The sequence below is a fragment of the Thunnus albacares genome, chromosome 1, assembly GCF_914725855.1.
Source record: "Thunnus albacares chromosome 1, fThuAlb1.1, whole genome shotgun sequence".
NCBI lineage: Eukaryota > Metazoa > Chordata > Actinopteri > Scombriformes > Scombridae > Thunnus > Thunnus albacares.
In genome coordinates this window covers 3,121,157-3,134,216 of record NC_058106.1, presented here as the reverse complement: position 1 = coordinate 3,134,216, position 13,060 = coordinate 3,121,157, and the positions used below count along the sequence as shown (strand labels likewise).

At 41.6% G+C, this 13,060-nt stretch overlaps 1 protein-coding gene across 2 annotated transcripts in view; it reads left to right on the top strand.

Annotated features, from left to right (window-relative positions):
- adamtsl3 (ADAMTS-like 3) overlaps nt 1-13,060 on the top strand; it is a 297,355-nt gene that overhangs the window by 255,611 nt on the left and 28,684 nt on the right. For both annotated transcript variants that reach the window (XM_044349913.1, XM_044349979.1), the window contains 2 exons: nt 4,770-4,897; nt 10,213-10,350. In XM_044349913.1, coding sequence (XP_044205848.1) covers nt 4,770-4,897; nt 10,213-10,350 — 266 coding nt within the window. The remainder of the gene's footprint in view (nt 1-4,769; nt 4,898-10,212; nt 10,351-13,060) is intronic.

Below are 13,060 nucleotides of genomic sequence, written 5' to 3'. Positions count from 1 at the left end.
AACAGGATATATCAGCAAAACAATATATTGTTCTAACTGTAACAGACAGTTTCACAGATCAGCATGTTCTTAGCCTGACTGGTTCCTCTGTTGGTTCCTCTTCCTTCAGGCAGGTTGAGTGTTGATATGGCAAAATGGGGAAAATAGAAGTGCAGACACAGCATGTTTTATATTTCTGTTAAATATTTGAAACAGGGGGCTCATGGGGTGAACCAGCAGATTTAAACAGTGTATCTGGGGTCATCAATTTCACTTCCTTAAATTTGTCCAGAATTGTTCAGATGAGCTGATGCACCATATTTCTGAGCTGTGATGATTATTTTTAACAGCCTGTGGATATAGCGCAGTGTATGGCATTTCCTGTGGCATACAAGTGAACTTCTGTTGAGTTTCTGTCTCATTGACTAGCTGTGGTCCTATGAATATTGATGACCTTTTGAAAAGGCATTTAATGGGAGAAGAAAACCGACCACACACTCAGCCCTTTTGGGAACTTGCACTGTAATGGCATTGTCAACTAAAAATCAGAGCCCTACCTTTAAAAGAAGAAACTCTTATTTGTTCAACTCCCAGGTTTGAAGTGCACGTTGAGTTTGAGAGCTGCCGCTCTGGGGCTTTCTTTTGTGTAGGAGCAGGCAGTTGCATATGGAAGCCATCACCACTTTGCTCTAGGCGCTGTCAATCACACCATGACTGACTGGTGAGAGAGAGCGCTTTTTTTGCTCCGATACCTTGAACAACATGCCCTATTCTTGATTTATCCAAGCCGTCCCTGTTAACAGGCAGTGACAACCTCTGGACTGCGTGCTGTTATTATGTTACAAGTTCAAACCTGCTGAACTGTGCACAGCCTGGTTTGTCAGAATGCTGCTATATCAGGCTTAGCCAGTGCAGTATGTACTCTAAAGTGTACCAGTCACAAGTGTTTGATTCGTATCTTCACTGCGCTAAGCAAGATCTTGTAAAATCTATAAAAACATGCACCATTTCGATAGTTTAGAAAGACAGAAAAAACATCTGATTGACTGATTTTGTGTCTTTGCTTTGGTCTCCCCCATGGTATCAAATTCAAATGTAATGTCCTCACTTCAGTGTTAGCCCTCTTACAGCAGTCTAAAATTATAATTTTACATTCATCAGGAACACAGCTGGAGTAACCTGTTAGTTGGGACCCATGGCAAAAGTTATTCGACCCCTATTGATCCCTCCACCTCCCACCCTCTGTTTATTGTGTATGTGTATCCTGTTGCCTGCTAGCTCGCATTAAGTACAGTGTAACCAGTGCACTTCACATGGCAGCTTTATTAAACCCAGAGACCAACCAGTACTTTTGTGTGTCAGTAAGTTTGTTGTAATTGAATTAAACACAACCTACTTTAGAAATCTAAATAGGGCCACATCATTGGGTAATAATGCAGGACTCAACTTAGTTGAAATTGTACTAAACTGGTGCTCTCTGAAACAGACAATCTGACAATCACACCCACTTTATGCAGCATATAACCAGGTCTGCATAGGTGCAAAAGCAGGCAGGGTTTGAACTTCCTTTTTTTTATTTTTCAAACAAATTCCATCACTTTATTTTTCATGTGTGCAATCAAGTGCAACACCAGAAATGTCTTCAAGGACTGTCTGAAAGCATACGCTGTTTGTGTGATTAATTGTGTCGAGACTACAAAGACATGCAAAAGACAGAGTTCCTGGAGTGAGACCCGGGAGGCATCCCAGGAGGAGGAGTTTCACCCTGCCTTCCAGTTTCGACAATTGAAAAGAAAAATAGTAAAACAGCTTTGCCTTTAGACGTGGTCAATGAGTCAAACAAATGTTTTTTTCTTAAAGCATATTGAGACCTTAATGGTTTTTAACTTGCCTCTTCTGTGGCTTGTTTTTTCCTCAGATACAGTCTGGAATTTTGAGAAAGAGAGCCAGATAAAAAAGATCTATATCAGTGTCGTCTCTATGCACTCAGGTCAGGGATGTCTAGAGTAGACAAAGAATGGAAACAGGCCTGACTCCATCAGAAGTGAAAAAGTACATATTCTAAATCCAAGTCTGTCTTATTTACATACTTAATATTGTATGTAATATAATCTGGCTTCCCCAGTATGACAGGACTCATGAGATGCTGCCTGTAGCCACTGCTCCCAGCTGATAAAGAAACAGCTCTAATGCTAATTGCTAATGGAACCACAATGTCGTGTGTTAAAACGTGTTAAATGCACAAGATACTACATGTAAATAAGACAGCTTTGGAGTTGTTAGAAGATGTATTTTTTTCTACTTCTAATAGAGCTAGCCTAGCAGTTTTCCCTGTCGTGGTGCACAGCTGGTCTAATCACTTCCTGGACCGATCTGTATGGATGCACAGAGATTAAATTGATATTGATCTTCTCATTTGATGCAGGGTAAGATGGCAAACAAACACATTTCCCAAAATGTCAGACTGCTCTTTTAATCTGACCATGAGAGAGAATCGTTAAGGAAGGAAGACAGACACCAATTCAAAGCCAAAGAGAGATTTGATTGACATTTACAGGACCCATGTGACTGTGGAGTAAAACACAACGTTCTATAGTTTTGCCCTTGACTCCCATTTTATCAAAGCTGTGTAGCTGTGGAGTGGACTGAGCACGATAACAGCTGAAGTTAGCTCTCTGCAACATGCTGTGCTGAAGCTGACCTTTTAAAAGAACTGTTATCAGATTTACTGAGGTCTGTTGCTTTCATTGAAGGGTGAACAGTTCACATCAGTATTACTTTGGAAAGAAAGTAGAGCAACTTTTTTTTCTTATATTGCTTTACTAACATTAGTGTTGGTATAAACATAAGAATAATTGCGATGGAGAAAATGTACCGACTATCTGCTCTACATACACAAGTCACTCAGCTGCACTGTATCTACGTACATCACTTTAAGCCCACAGTATTTCTGTTTAACCTGTACACTGACTCTATCCTGAGCTGGTTTCATGTTACAGGTGCAGTGTGATTTCCATTCATCCCAGCTCCTCAAAAGAGCCAAGCAGCTGCTGTTCCTGAGAATGTGACAGCACACTTTCAAAGCTCTAATGGTTTATATGTTCCCACCTTGGACCAATGTCCTACATATTCAACTCCACAGCTTCAGTGGCACTTCCTTGCCTTTTAAATGTTGCAGCACAGTAACACATTTTCTGTATCCAGGGGTTCTATTGCCAGAGATATAGCACCACATACAATGTCAGGCTTAGTGGTTTAAAGGGTCATTGATATTTTTTACAAATTTGGTTTTATTTTTGTAGTTTTGGCCATAATTTCTATCGGTAATTATATTATTGTACTCACTAAGTTAATTGCTGAGAGCTTTGAAATGCAGCAACACCACTAAAAACATAAGTCAAATGAGGTAAGAAACGCGATTAGAAAGAAGATTAGACAGACAATCACACAGATTGTAAACAAGCCAACAGGTCAGCCAAACCTCTTTGGAAGAGAAACCAAGGCCATTTTTAGACATAGACATCCCAGGCGGTCACCAACGGCCAATTTTAGTATTGGCTATACAGCTAGACATTTGATTTGAGAATTTAAAAACCCCCAATTGTGCTCTGCTAAAACACTGACTGCACAGCATTGTGAGTGAGTGACCTGCTGAGCTGCAAAATACATAAGCTGCAGCCAGCAGTTGAAATCAATGTGACAGCAAACATCAGTGAGTGAGTGACACAAACTGAGCTGCTTTTGTTTCAAAAACTGTTACTTTATGTCTATTTCAGTCACATTTTGTAATTGAACCACACCTCTAAATTGATGCTACCAGCTGCAAATTACAGTACTTTGTTCATGCTGAAGTTAAAGACAGTCTGTCTAAATCCTGTGCAGACTTTTCTGCCACAACACATTCACACTGATATCCTCTCTCTGTGGATATTATACAAAACACTATAGTGTACTTTAGAAAATATTATAGAAAACCAAAGGAAAGTATGGATGCAGGTTACATTTTCTTGCAGAGCTGCAATGCAGAGCTATCAGCCGTGGAACATATCTAAATTGCTTAAGATATTAAATTTAATGCAGGCATATTGTAGTGTATGTATATTAAAAGCTGTGTTATGGAATAAAAAAGGAATAAAATAGAGTAAAATGAATTCTGGATGAAAAGAAATTGGACAGCGAGTTAAGTTGAATAAAGTTACATTACACTAAAATATCCATTCAGAATTTGGGTCAAGCATTAGGCTTTGATCTTTTGTTTAGAGCAGTCTGTATTAGTGCGGTGGGCTCGCCCTGTGCAGGTTTGGATAGAAACCTTTGAGGTTAAAGCTCCAAAGAGATCCATAAAGCAGTGCATGGCTTTAACAGCCCAGACCTGACTCAAGATCACTGCTAACCTCAAACGTAATGATAAACCCCAACTGAGGAACTAAATCAACCAGTAATAACTCCAGTAGTATTTAATGAGCAATTAAATTGACTGACAAGTCTACAATCTAGCCAACAATCTAGTCTGCTAAAAAAATGTGTCTGTGGTTGAACATTTCACAGTCATTGTCCATAAAAAGTCAAAACAGATTTCTACTTTGTTTTACCAAAAACATAGCTCCATCTTATAATATTGATAATTTGATTACAACACTTCTAAGCATCCCACATGGTTTATTTTTTTCTCTTTTATTCAAAAGTTTTAAGGAACAAAAAAAGTGTGATGTGAGCAGCATTTTAGGTTTTGATTCACAGCTGGAAAGAGCTGGGTAGTAAAAATACATGTTTACTCTCTCTGTCTGCAGGGTGTCATGGGATATCTCGGGAGGACTCCACATCTTGCAGCCCAGAGCGTCTGACAGAGGCCAGTACAAGTGCACAGTTGCCAACACATATGGCTCAGACTCTGAGACATCTCAGCTACTGGTGGCAGGTGCGCCCTTTGATTTCAATACATTAATCTCAAGTCTCATTATTATGTACACCTTCCTTATCTGCAGTTTAATAATACTGTCACTGTAATACTGTCATTCTAAATATGTTTAGAATAACATACACTTACCCAACATTAAGTTCAAGTGCATTTATATCGCACCATTTCATGCAATAAATAACAATACTTATTGGCGATCCACACCAGCATTTTTTTACATCTGTTACTCATCTGTCTCCTGGAAAAGATACACTTCCCATTTTATCAAAACTATGAATCCACACTGAGAGACACGTGTCACCATGCAACACACTTGTCTTTAAACTTTTTCTTACAGATTATTTTTGGCAATTATTTTATTTGACAGTTGAAAGTGCAGAGAGACAGGAAACATGGGAGAGAGGGGTATTACTTGCAACAAGAGCCCAGAGCCAGAATTTTTTAAATCTTCGAGTCTATTTTCTCTGGCAGGCTTAATGAAGCACAATCTATTGTACAAAGCCATTCAAATCTCACAAACGTCCCAGTGTGAGCTTATTAACTTTATCTCTTAATCGTATTCTTAATCAAGGCCCAAACTTTCGCAATGAGCTTTTTGGCTTTACTATAATCATATGTATATTTTTTGTCCAGTAACTTTCTGACTCAGCCTGGTGAAGACAGTTTGTCCACCTTCTGGAGCTGTTTCTGAGGACAGTGATGTCCTAATGTAGGTCAGAGCTGATTGCACTGAAAAGGACGATTCAGTAGCACTTAGGCATTGCTGACATTTCTACTCTAATGTGGATTCCCAGTAAAAGTCTTTGTGAGGTTGTACTCAGGCACAGTGGTACTTTGAACTAAATGTTAATGTTAGCATGCTAACATGCTCACAATGACATTGCTAACGTGCAGAAGATTAGCAGGTAATATTAACCATGTTCGCATCTTAAGTTTGGTTATCATACTAAAAGTTGTTAATTAGCACTAAAGTACAGCTGAGGCTGATGGCAATGTCATTAGTTCTATTTGACACAGGCTCCATCCTCCACTGGACTCTATGATGAATTTGGTTCATTCCATTTCACATGGAGTGTCAGAGCTAGCCAGTGGTGCATAACACACACACACACAGATGTTGCCCCTGTTGTGGCCACTGTTACTGCTTTGTCATGGAGCAGGATGAACAACATACCTCTCTGGCTGAATGTGTGGAGTCAAGTTGAATTATCTCTTTGTCAGGGAGAAATACACCTGACACACACTTATCCCAGAGTGAGCTAAGTGCATGTGTGGCATGTCTTTCCTAATCGATATCTACACAGGAGACGAGGAGAATTGAACACAATAATGCAAAGCCTGCTGCTGTGTTCACAGAGCGGCCAGTGGTGGTGCGTTCACAGACCGCTCCTTTCATACTGGCCTTTTCTCTGCAGTGATGTTCAGAGACATCACAGCGCTGTACCGGTGCATGAGCGCTTCGATGTGATGCTGTCAGAAAGCACACCTCACCCGATGTAGCGGCTCTGACTAATACGCTTGCCTCCCGTTGTTGCCATTGTTATAGCCACAACTTCCAGACTGACGCTACGCAGCTGGTCGCTCATCCCCTGATGCAATTTTATGAGGTGTGGCTATGTGAGTGCGTATTGACAGAGCGGATGGACACTAAAACTGGGTTATTCTCTCCAGGTCTGCCTTGTTCCTACTCCATTCATGGGTGTCAAGGAGGTGAGTCTATCCTCCCGGGAGGAAACAGACTCCCTCTCAGCAGAGATCCAGGACCTATTACAGAAACAGGCTGTGTCTGTTGTTCCCACTCACACTCACAACGGACAAAAGGGGTACCTGGTTCCCAAGAAGATGGGAGATTTCAGACCCAGGGGATAGCCTACAGGTACAACAGACACAGGTACAACATTTGGCTATTCCCTGGCCCCCCACACCTTCAGCAAATGTGTGGACACGGCGTGATTGAGACATAAGGGTCGGTGTTCTTTTACCTCGACGACCTCATCATGGCCACATCCAAAGAATTGGCTATGTTCCACACAGCCCAGTTGATTTTGCACCTAACCCAGTCAGGGTTCGCAATCAACTGGAAGAAGAGCAGCCCCCAGCCTCAACAACAAGTGGGATATCTGGGGGTTGTGCTCGACTCATGCAGACTGTTGGCTGCCCTGTTGGAACTCAGACAGAGTTCACAAACTGTGGCAGGGTGCAACAGTGACAGCACTGACCATCATGCAGGCACTGGGGTTCATATCAGCAGCCCACCTAGTGGTGCCGCTGGGGCTGCTGCACATGCGACGCCTGCAGAGGTGGTTTGCTACCCTTCATTTGGATGCCAGGAAGCACAATCTTGGTGACCATTCCTCCCTCAGTGCAGGATGACCTGCAATACTAGAGGTCATACTAGGGGACAGTACCTGTCACAGGGAACACTGCTGGGATAAATGACTTCCTACGTCTCAGTGCTCACACGTCCCTGATGGGATGAGGAGGGACTTGCCTGGGGAGGGCAACTTCAGTCTGTATTCTTTGTCCTCCAACACGTCAAACTTCAAGAAGACATGTGTTAATGAGGACCAACAACCACACTGTGATGGTCTACATCACCAGGCAGGGTGGAGTTCAGTCCGCTGTCTTGTTGAGGATGGCAGAGGACCTGCAGAGATGGGCCTCAGAGCATCTGTTGTCTGAAGGCCCTCCATGTCCCGGGACTGGAGAACAGGGGGACTTACCTCATGTCGAATGGGTGGCCCCCCGCCAGACAGTGGAGATTTCACCTCAAGATGGTGAAGCAGATCTGGGGCCAGATCAGAAAAGCAGAAGGCACCCCCACCACCCCCTGTGATTCTCCCTGACGCTGCAAGATGAACCACCCCTGGGGGTGGACATGTTTGCACACAAGCCATGGCCAGAAAAGCTGCTTTACACTTTTCCGCCCCTCCAGCTCATTCCTCTCCTGTTGGAGAGAGTGAGACAGGAGGTACAAAAAGATGACTCAAATTCTGGCGGCCCAGCCTTAAACAATCCCCCAGTTTTGGGGGCTCTGTCCCAGGAGGCAGGGGCATTCTGCCCATTTTGGGCCAGCCCCTCCTGGCTTGGCTCCTGAATGGACTGTGTATGAGTTGCACAGACCATTCAAGTGGCGAGATTGGGATCCACCACTGTCTGTGATAGGGCAAAGTGGTTGGGATTCCAATACTGGTGCAAGAAAAGGAGGTTAGATTCCCTGACATATGCAGTTGGTTCTATTCCCTCCTTTTTGCAGTGTTTGCTGGACAGAGGGCTGTCTTGTGCCACTAACAAAGTCCATGCAGCAGCTGTCTCTTCCTGTCACAAGGGTTTTGGTGACAGACCAGTCTTTAGCCACCCTCTTGTGAAACGTTTCTTGCAGGGGGTCAGGAGACAACACTCGGTGATGTGTGCTTCTACCCCCCAGTGGGAATTGCCTCCGGTGCTTGAGGCTCTGGTCAAGGATCCTTAAGAGCCTCTGGGGCACTCCTCTCTGAAGGTGTTGTCACTCAAGACATCTTTGCTGCTTGCTCTGACCTCAGCTAAGAGAGTGTTTGAGCTAAATGCCCTGTCAGTTCACCCCAGCTGCATGCTGCTTTGCTGTGACTGCAGTGAAGGAGAGTAGTACTCACAGAGTGGGTACTAGGGGCCTGAACGACGGAGCTAGTAGAACACATGCATCCCCATAATTCAATTAGGGGGATGCAAAATAAACTTATCATCATACAATCCCTGCAATCAGGTGATCATATTTAAGCAGCCTATATCAACGATAATTTTACTATTTTCAGCAACTGACAAAAACAAGTTATAAAAAAATAATACATTTTTGGACCACCCTTTGAGTTAGTTCAGTTGAACTCATCGCTGATCATTTGCCACAGCATGCTGTGTGAATCACAGTCTGTCAATCCACACAGGAGTCTGACTGTTTGCAAAGGTGAGAAACATGCCATTTCGCTTCACTGCAATCACCGACCGAAAATAGAACATAGGAAAAGATAGGCTAGCATATGTTGAATGAACCTGCTTGGCCCACGGACTCCAGCCAAACGACTGATTAGCTAAAAGTAGGATTGTACTGTTGCCAAAATGCCAAACTGATTTGAGAGTCAACATAAGCTAACTTTGCCAGCCTGCCCAATTAACGTTAGCTTCCTGATCTGACAAGATTTGGCTGTGAAGATGGGACGTTCCCAAAGGAACCGAATCAGAGTCAGCTCTTTAAAGTGTAACATGGCTATTAACAGGGCTGCCAACACACATTGCCCATGAGACTCATGCAATTGACACTTTTCACATGGTCTCACAGCAGTTAACGTCACAGCGCAAAAAAAGGACACTGATAGTGTACAGGCAGACAAAGCAGAGCAGTACAGTGCAATAGCAGCACCATACAGCAGTGAGTTATTCAGACCATCGCTCTCTCGCTCTAAAACTTTCTCGCAATTCCCAATAATAGGTTCTTAGGTTAGGTTAATCCAAGAGATTAGGTGGTGTAGAAATGCAGGAAATTTGTCTTAAATTACATTTTTCTCTGGGGGAGGACTCCCAGACTCCCTCGCCAATTATGTATCTTTCCAAGTTTGCTCCCCTATTTTAAAACATAACCTAGTTCTATTGGTATTTGCTCAAAAAGCAAAGAATTGGAGAAACTGAAAGTTACACACTCGATGAAGAGTCAAAGGATCACCAAAGTTATTCCAATTCATTTTAAGGGGAACATGAATGTCTGTATCAAATTTCATTACATCCATCCAAAGTTGTTGAGACATTTCCCTCTGAACCAAAAACGTCATGGTTGTGCCACATGAAAAGTCTGAGGATCACCAAAGTCAGTAGGATTCAGATATTTCAAAGTGATGACTGAGATCATTTAAGACAATCACTGATTTTTTGGTTGTAATACAAACTAAATCATGGATGATAGCTGAATATTGACTGTTACAATTTTGAAAATTAACATTTTCAGCTCATTACAGTAAAACTCAAAGGATGTGATTATTATTGTAAGAAATATGTAATGATTGTAAAGGCTAAACTACAGTTTATTGGTTAATGTAACTACTTACCTAAAGGTTCCTTAAGTTAGACAGTACATCATTACATGTCCACTGATTTCTATCACTGTTATATACTATACATGTATAAGCAAGATTTTATACTTATCAGTAATGCTATGGGACACAGACTGCATGGGACAGCACTGGCACAAATATGGCAACAAAGGAGATTACATTTTCACATTGATCACTGCATGATTAGTTAATACACTTTGTGTGTGTATGTGTGTGTGTGTGTGTGTGAACCCTCAGAGCCCCCAGCCATCGCAGTGTCATGGAGGAATGTTTCAGACCATGGGGTGGTGCTGGGTCACAGTGTGAGAGCCGTGGTGGGAGGACGAGTCACCGTTCGCCTGGGTGCCAACCTCACTCTGGACTGCCCCGTCACTGGTAGGTCACAACACTGCATCATTTAGGCTGAATTCACACCAAATCAGGTGTTGCGGCGAACATGCCAATTCTCCCACTCATTTGAATGGGGGAAGTGTGTTTGGGCTGTGGGGGTGGGCACTGCAGGGGAGCCGCTGCAGCAAGAAAGTTACAGACACTGCAGGACTACAGGGAGGAAACACACATCTAATACCAGTGAAAAGAAGCCTGAACAGGATGAATTAAGTTTTAGAAGGAACCTTGCTGCGTGTCACATTTTGTAGAACAATAAATACTTTTTCTTTTAAAGAGCAGGTTCACCCAAATTAAAAAAAAACTTTTGAAGCCAGGTACAATCAGTGAGCACATTTTCTCTATTCATACTCGATGCTACCAAACCTGCAATCTCATCGTGATGACAAGACTCCAGTTGCTCACCAAGAAATTGTTCCAGTATGCAGCTCATCCCTCTAAATCCACATATTGTTGTTTTTACATTTATTTATGTTTGTGTGGAGATTAAACAAACAAAGTGTGGTAATTATAGAGTTTTACAGGAGTTGACAAGCTTTTTTCTTTTCTTTTTTTTTGTACTTGGCAAAGCCAGGCCAGCTGTTTCCCCCTGCTTCCAGTTTTATGATAAGCACAACTAACCAGCTCTTTACTTAAAACACAGACATGAGATATAAATTTCATCTCACTCTCAGAAAGGAAGCAAAAAAGTGTATTTTCCAAATGTTGAACTATTCCTTTAATCCTTATATTTACAAAAGCAGCTGTCAGTCAGGTTTTATTATTATTTTGTATTTTTTTGGTTTGAACAAATGACCTTCTTCCCCTTCTTCCCCTCTTCTGTCTCGCTCTCCAACTTTGTCATACACACATACACACACGCACACATACACACACACACAGTGCTGACATCATATTGGCTCTCAGTGCGGTTGCCTTTTGTATCCAGCTCAAAATAACTTGTTTTACCAGACCTTTTCATCAGCTGGTGATTGGATGAGATGAATGAAGCTGCATGTCAGTGTATATTTTTATCTCTGTGCGTATGCATCTGTGTGCATGTGTATGTGTGTGTGTGTGTGTGTGTGTGTGTGTGCGTGTGTATGTATGTCTGTGTGTCTGTCAGCAGTCTGTAAGGCTGAGAAAAACCAGACTGAAAACAGCATCTCATTTGAACGGAAGGTGATAACAGGTAGTGATAGAAAGAGAAATGGAGGTACAAAGGGCGGTACAAGACAATACTCTCTTTCATTGTGTAGTTTATTGCTTCCTCCCATGCTGTCCTGTCTCAGCTCCTCGGGTTTGGTAGGCTTGCTGATGTCTGTGGCCTCCACTTGAATCTTTCCATTTTTTTTGTTTTTTTCTGCTTGCACCATGTTTTTCTGTCAGCCGGGACTGTTTTTTTTCTCATTTGTTATTAGTTTTTTTTAACTATAACCACCACATTACCCAATATTTAATCACATTTTTGTGTTAAGAAATATTAGAGATAGAAAGATATCATTAAAAGAAAACCTTCCAGGTGGTGGCTCCTCCAGTCTGACCACTGAACTGATGCAGACTGATTAAAAATTAAAATAAAGAAATAAAAACAAGAATAAAATCTTGTGATTAAGTATATGGTAAACAGTCTCTAATGAATCTAAATGTGTGTAAGTGTGCTTTTGCAACCTTGCTCACCAACACACATTTCTAATGACCAACCAACATAGAGGCCCTGGCAAGGGCTAATCCCTTCACCCAGAGGATGCTCCCTTCACACCAAAAGGAGGATGTAGTAAAAAGAATTGTTTCATTTGTTATCCACCTTTTCTAAGAAAACAGTTTTTTGGTTTCTCTTTTTGCACCCAAACAGGTAAAAAGCTAAGCAGTGAAACAACAACCCAAAAGTCTCTCTCTATCATACAGTGTCCTCTTCTGTTCATCTTTCTTCCACTGTCTTTGTTGTTCTTTTTCTCCCCCTTATTATGCTCCATTTTTAAACAGGAACTTAGGCTGTGACTGAATATTTCATCACATGGGTTCCTATTATGTGGACCCCAAGAGCAAAACATGCATATACTGTATGGTTACATTTCAACACAGAAAACACAGAGGTTCATGTTAACTAATCAAGTACATTACATGTATTGTTGCACAGTCCAACACAGGAAAGCACATGCATAAGTCACCAAAAAATCTTCATTAATAAAGTTCCAAAGTAGGAGGGGCCACTGGTTCTGGAAGTGGTTTTCCCCATTGTCAAGTCCAGTTAGGAATTATACTTTTAAAGACAACTGAAATATTACCAAGAGAAAACCGTGGGAGATCCCTGAATAGTTAAACAACACATAAAGATGATGTTATGACCGATTGCGCAAATGGTCAACCTATCGTTCCTCAGTAATCAAAATGTATAGCATTGTTGCTATGTTCATTTCATCCATAAACATGGATTCCTCCATTGTTTTGTTGACCTCTAATTTACAGAAGTATTGTACTGAAGTACAGTTCTAAAGTTCTGGTACATCAGTTTACTATATCATTTGTATGACACTTTGATTTTAATCCACTACATTTCTAAAAAGAAATATGTATCTGTCAGCAGTAGTACAGTGTGTGTTCTTGGTATTGAAGGAACATGTCTGTACAGTGTGGCTAATTGATGTGTTTTTAATAGTTTTTGGACAACAATGGCACAGAGGAATTATAAATATATATCAGGATTTGGATACACTGT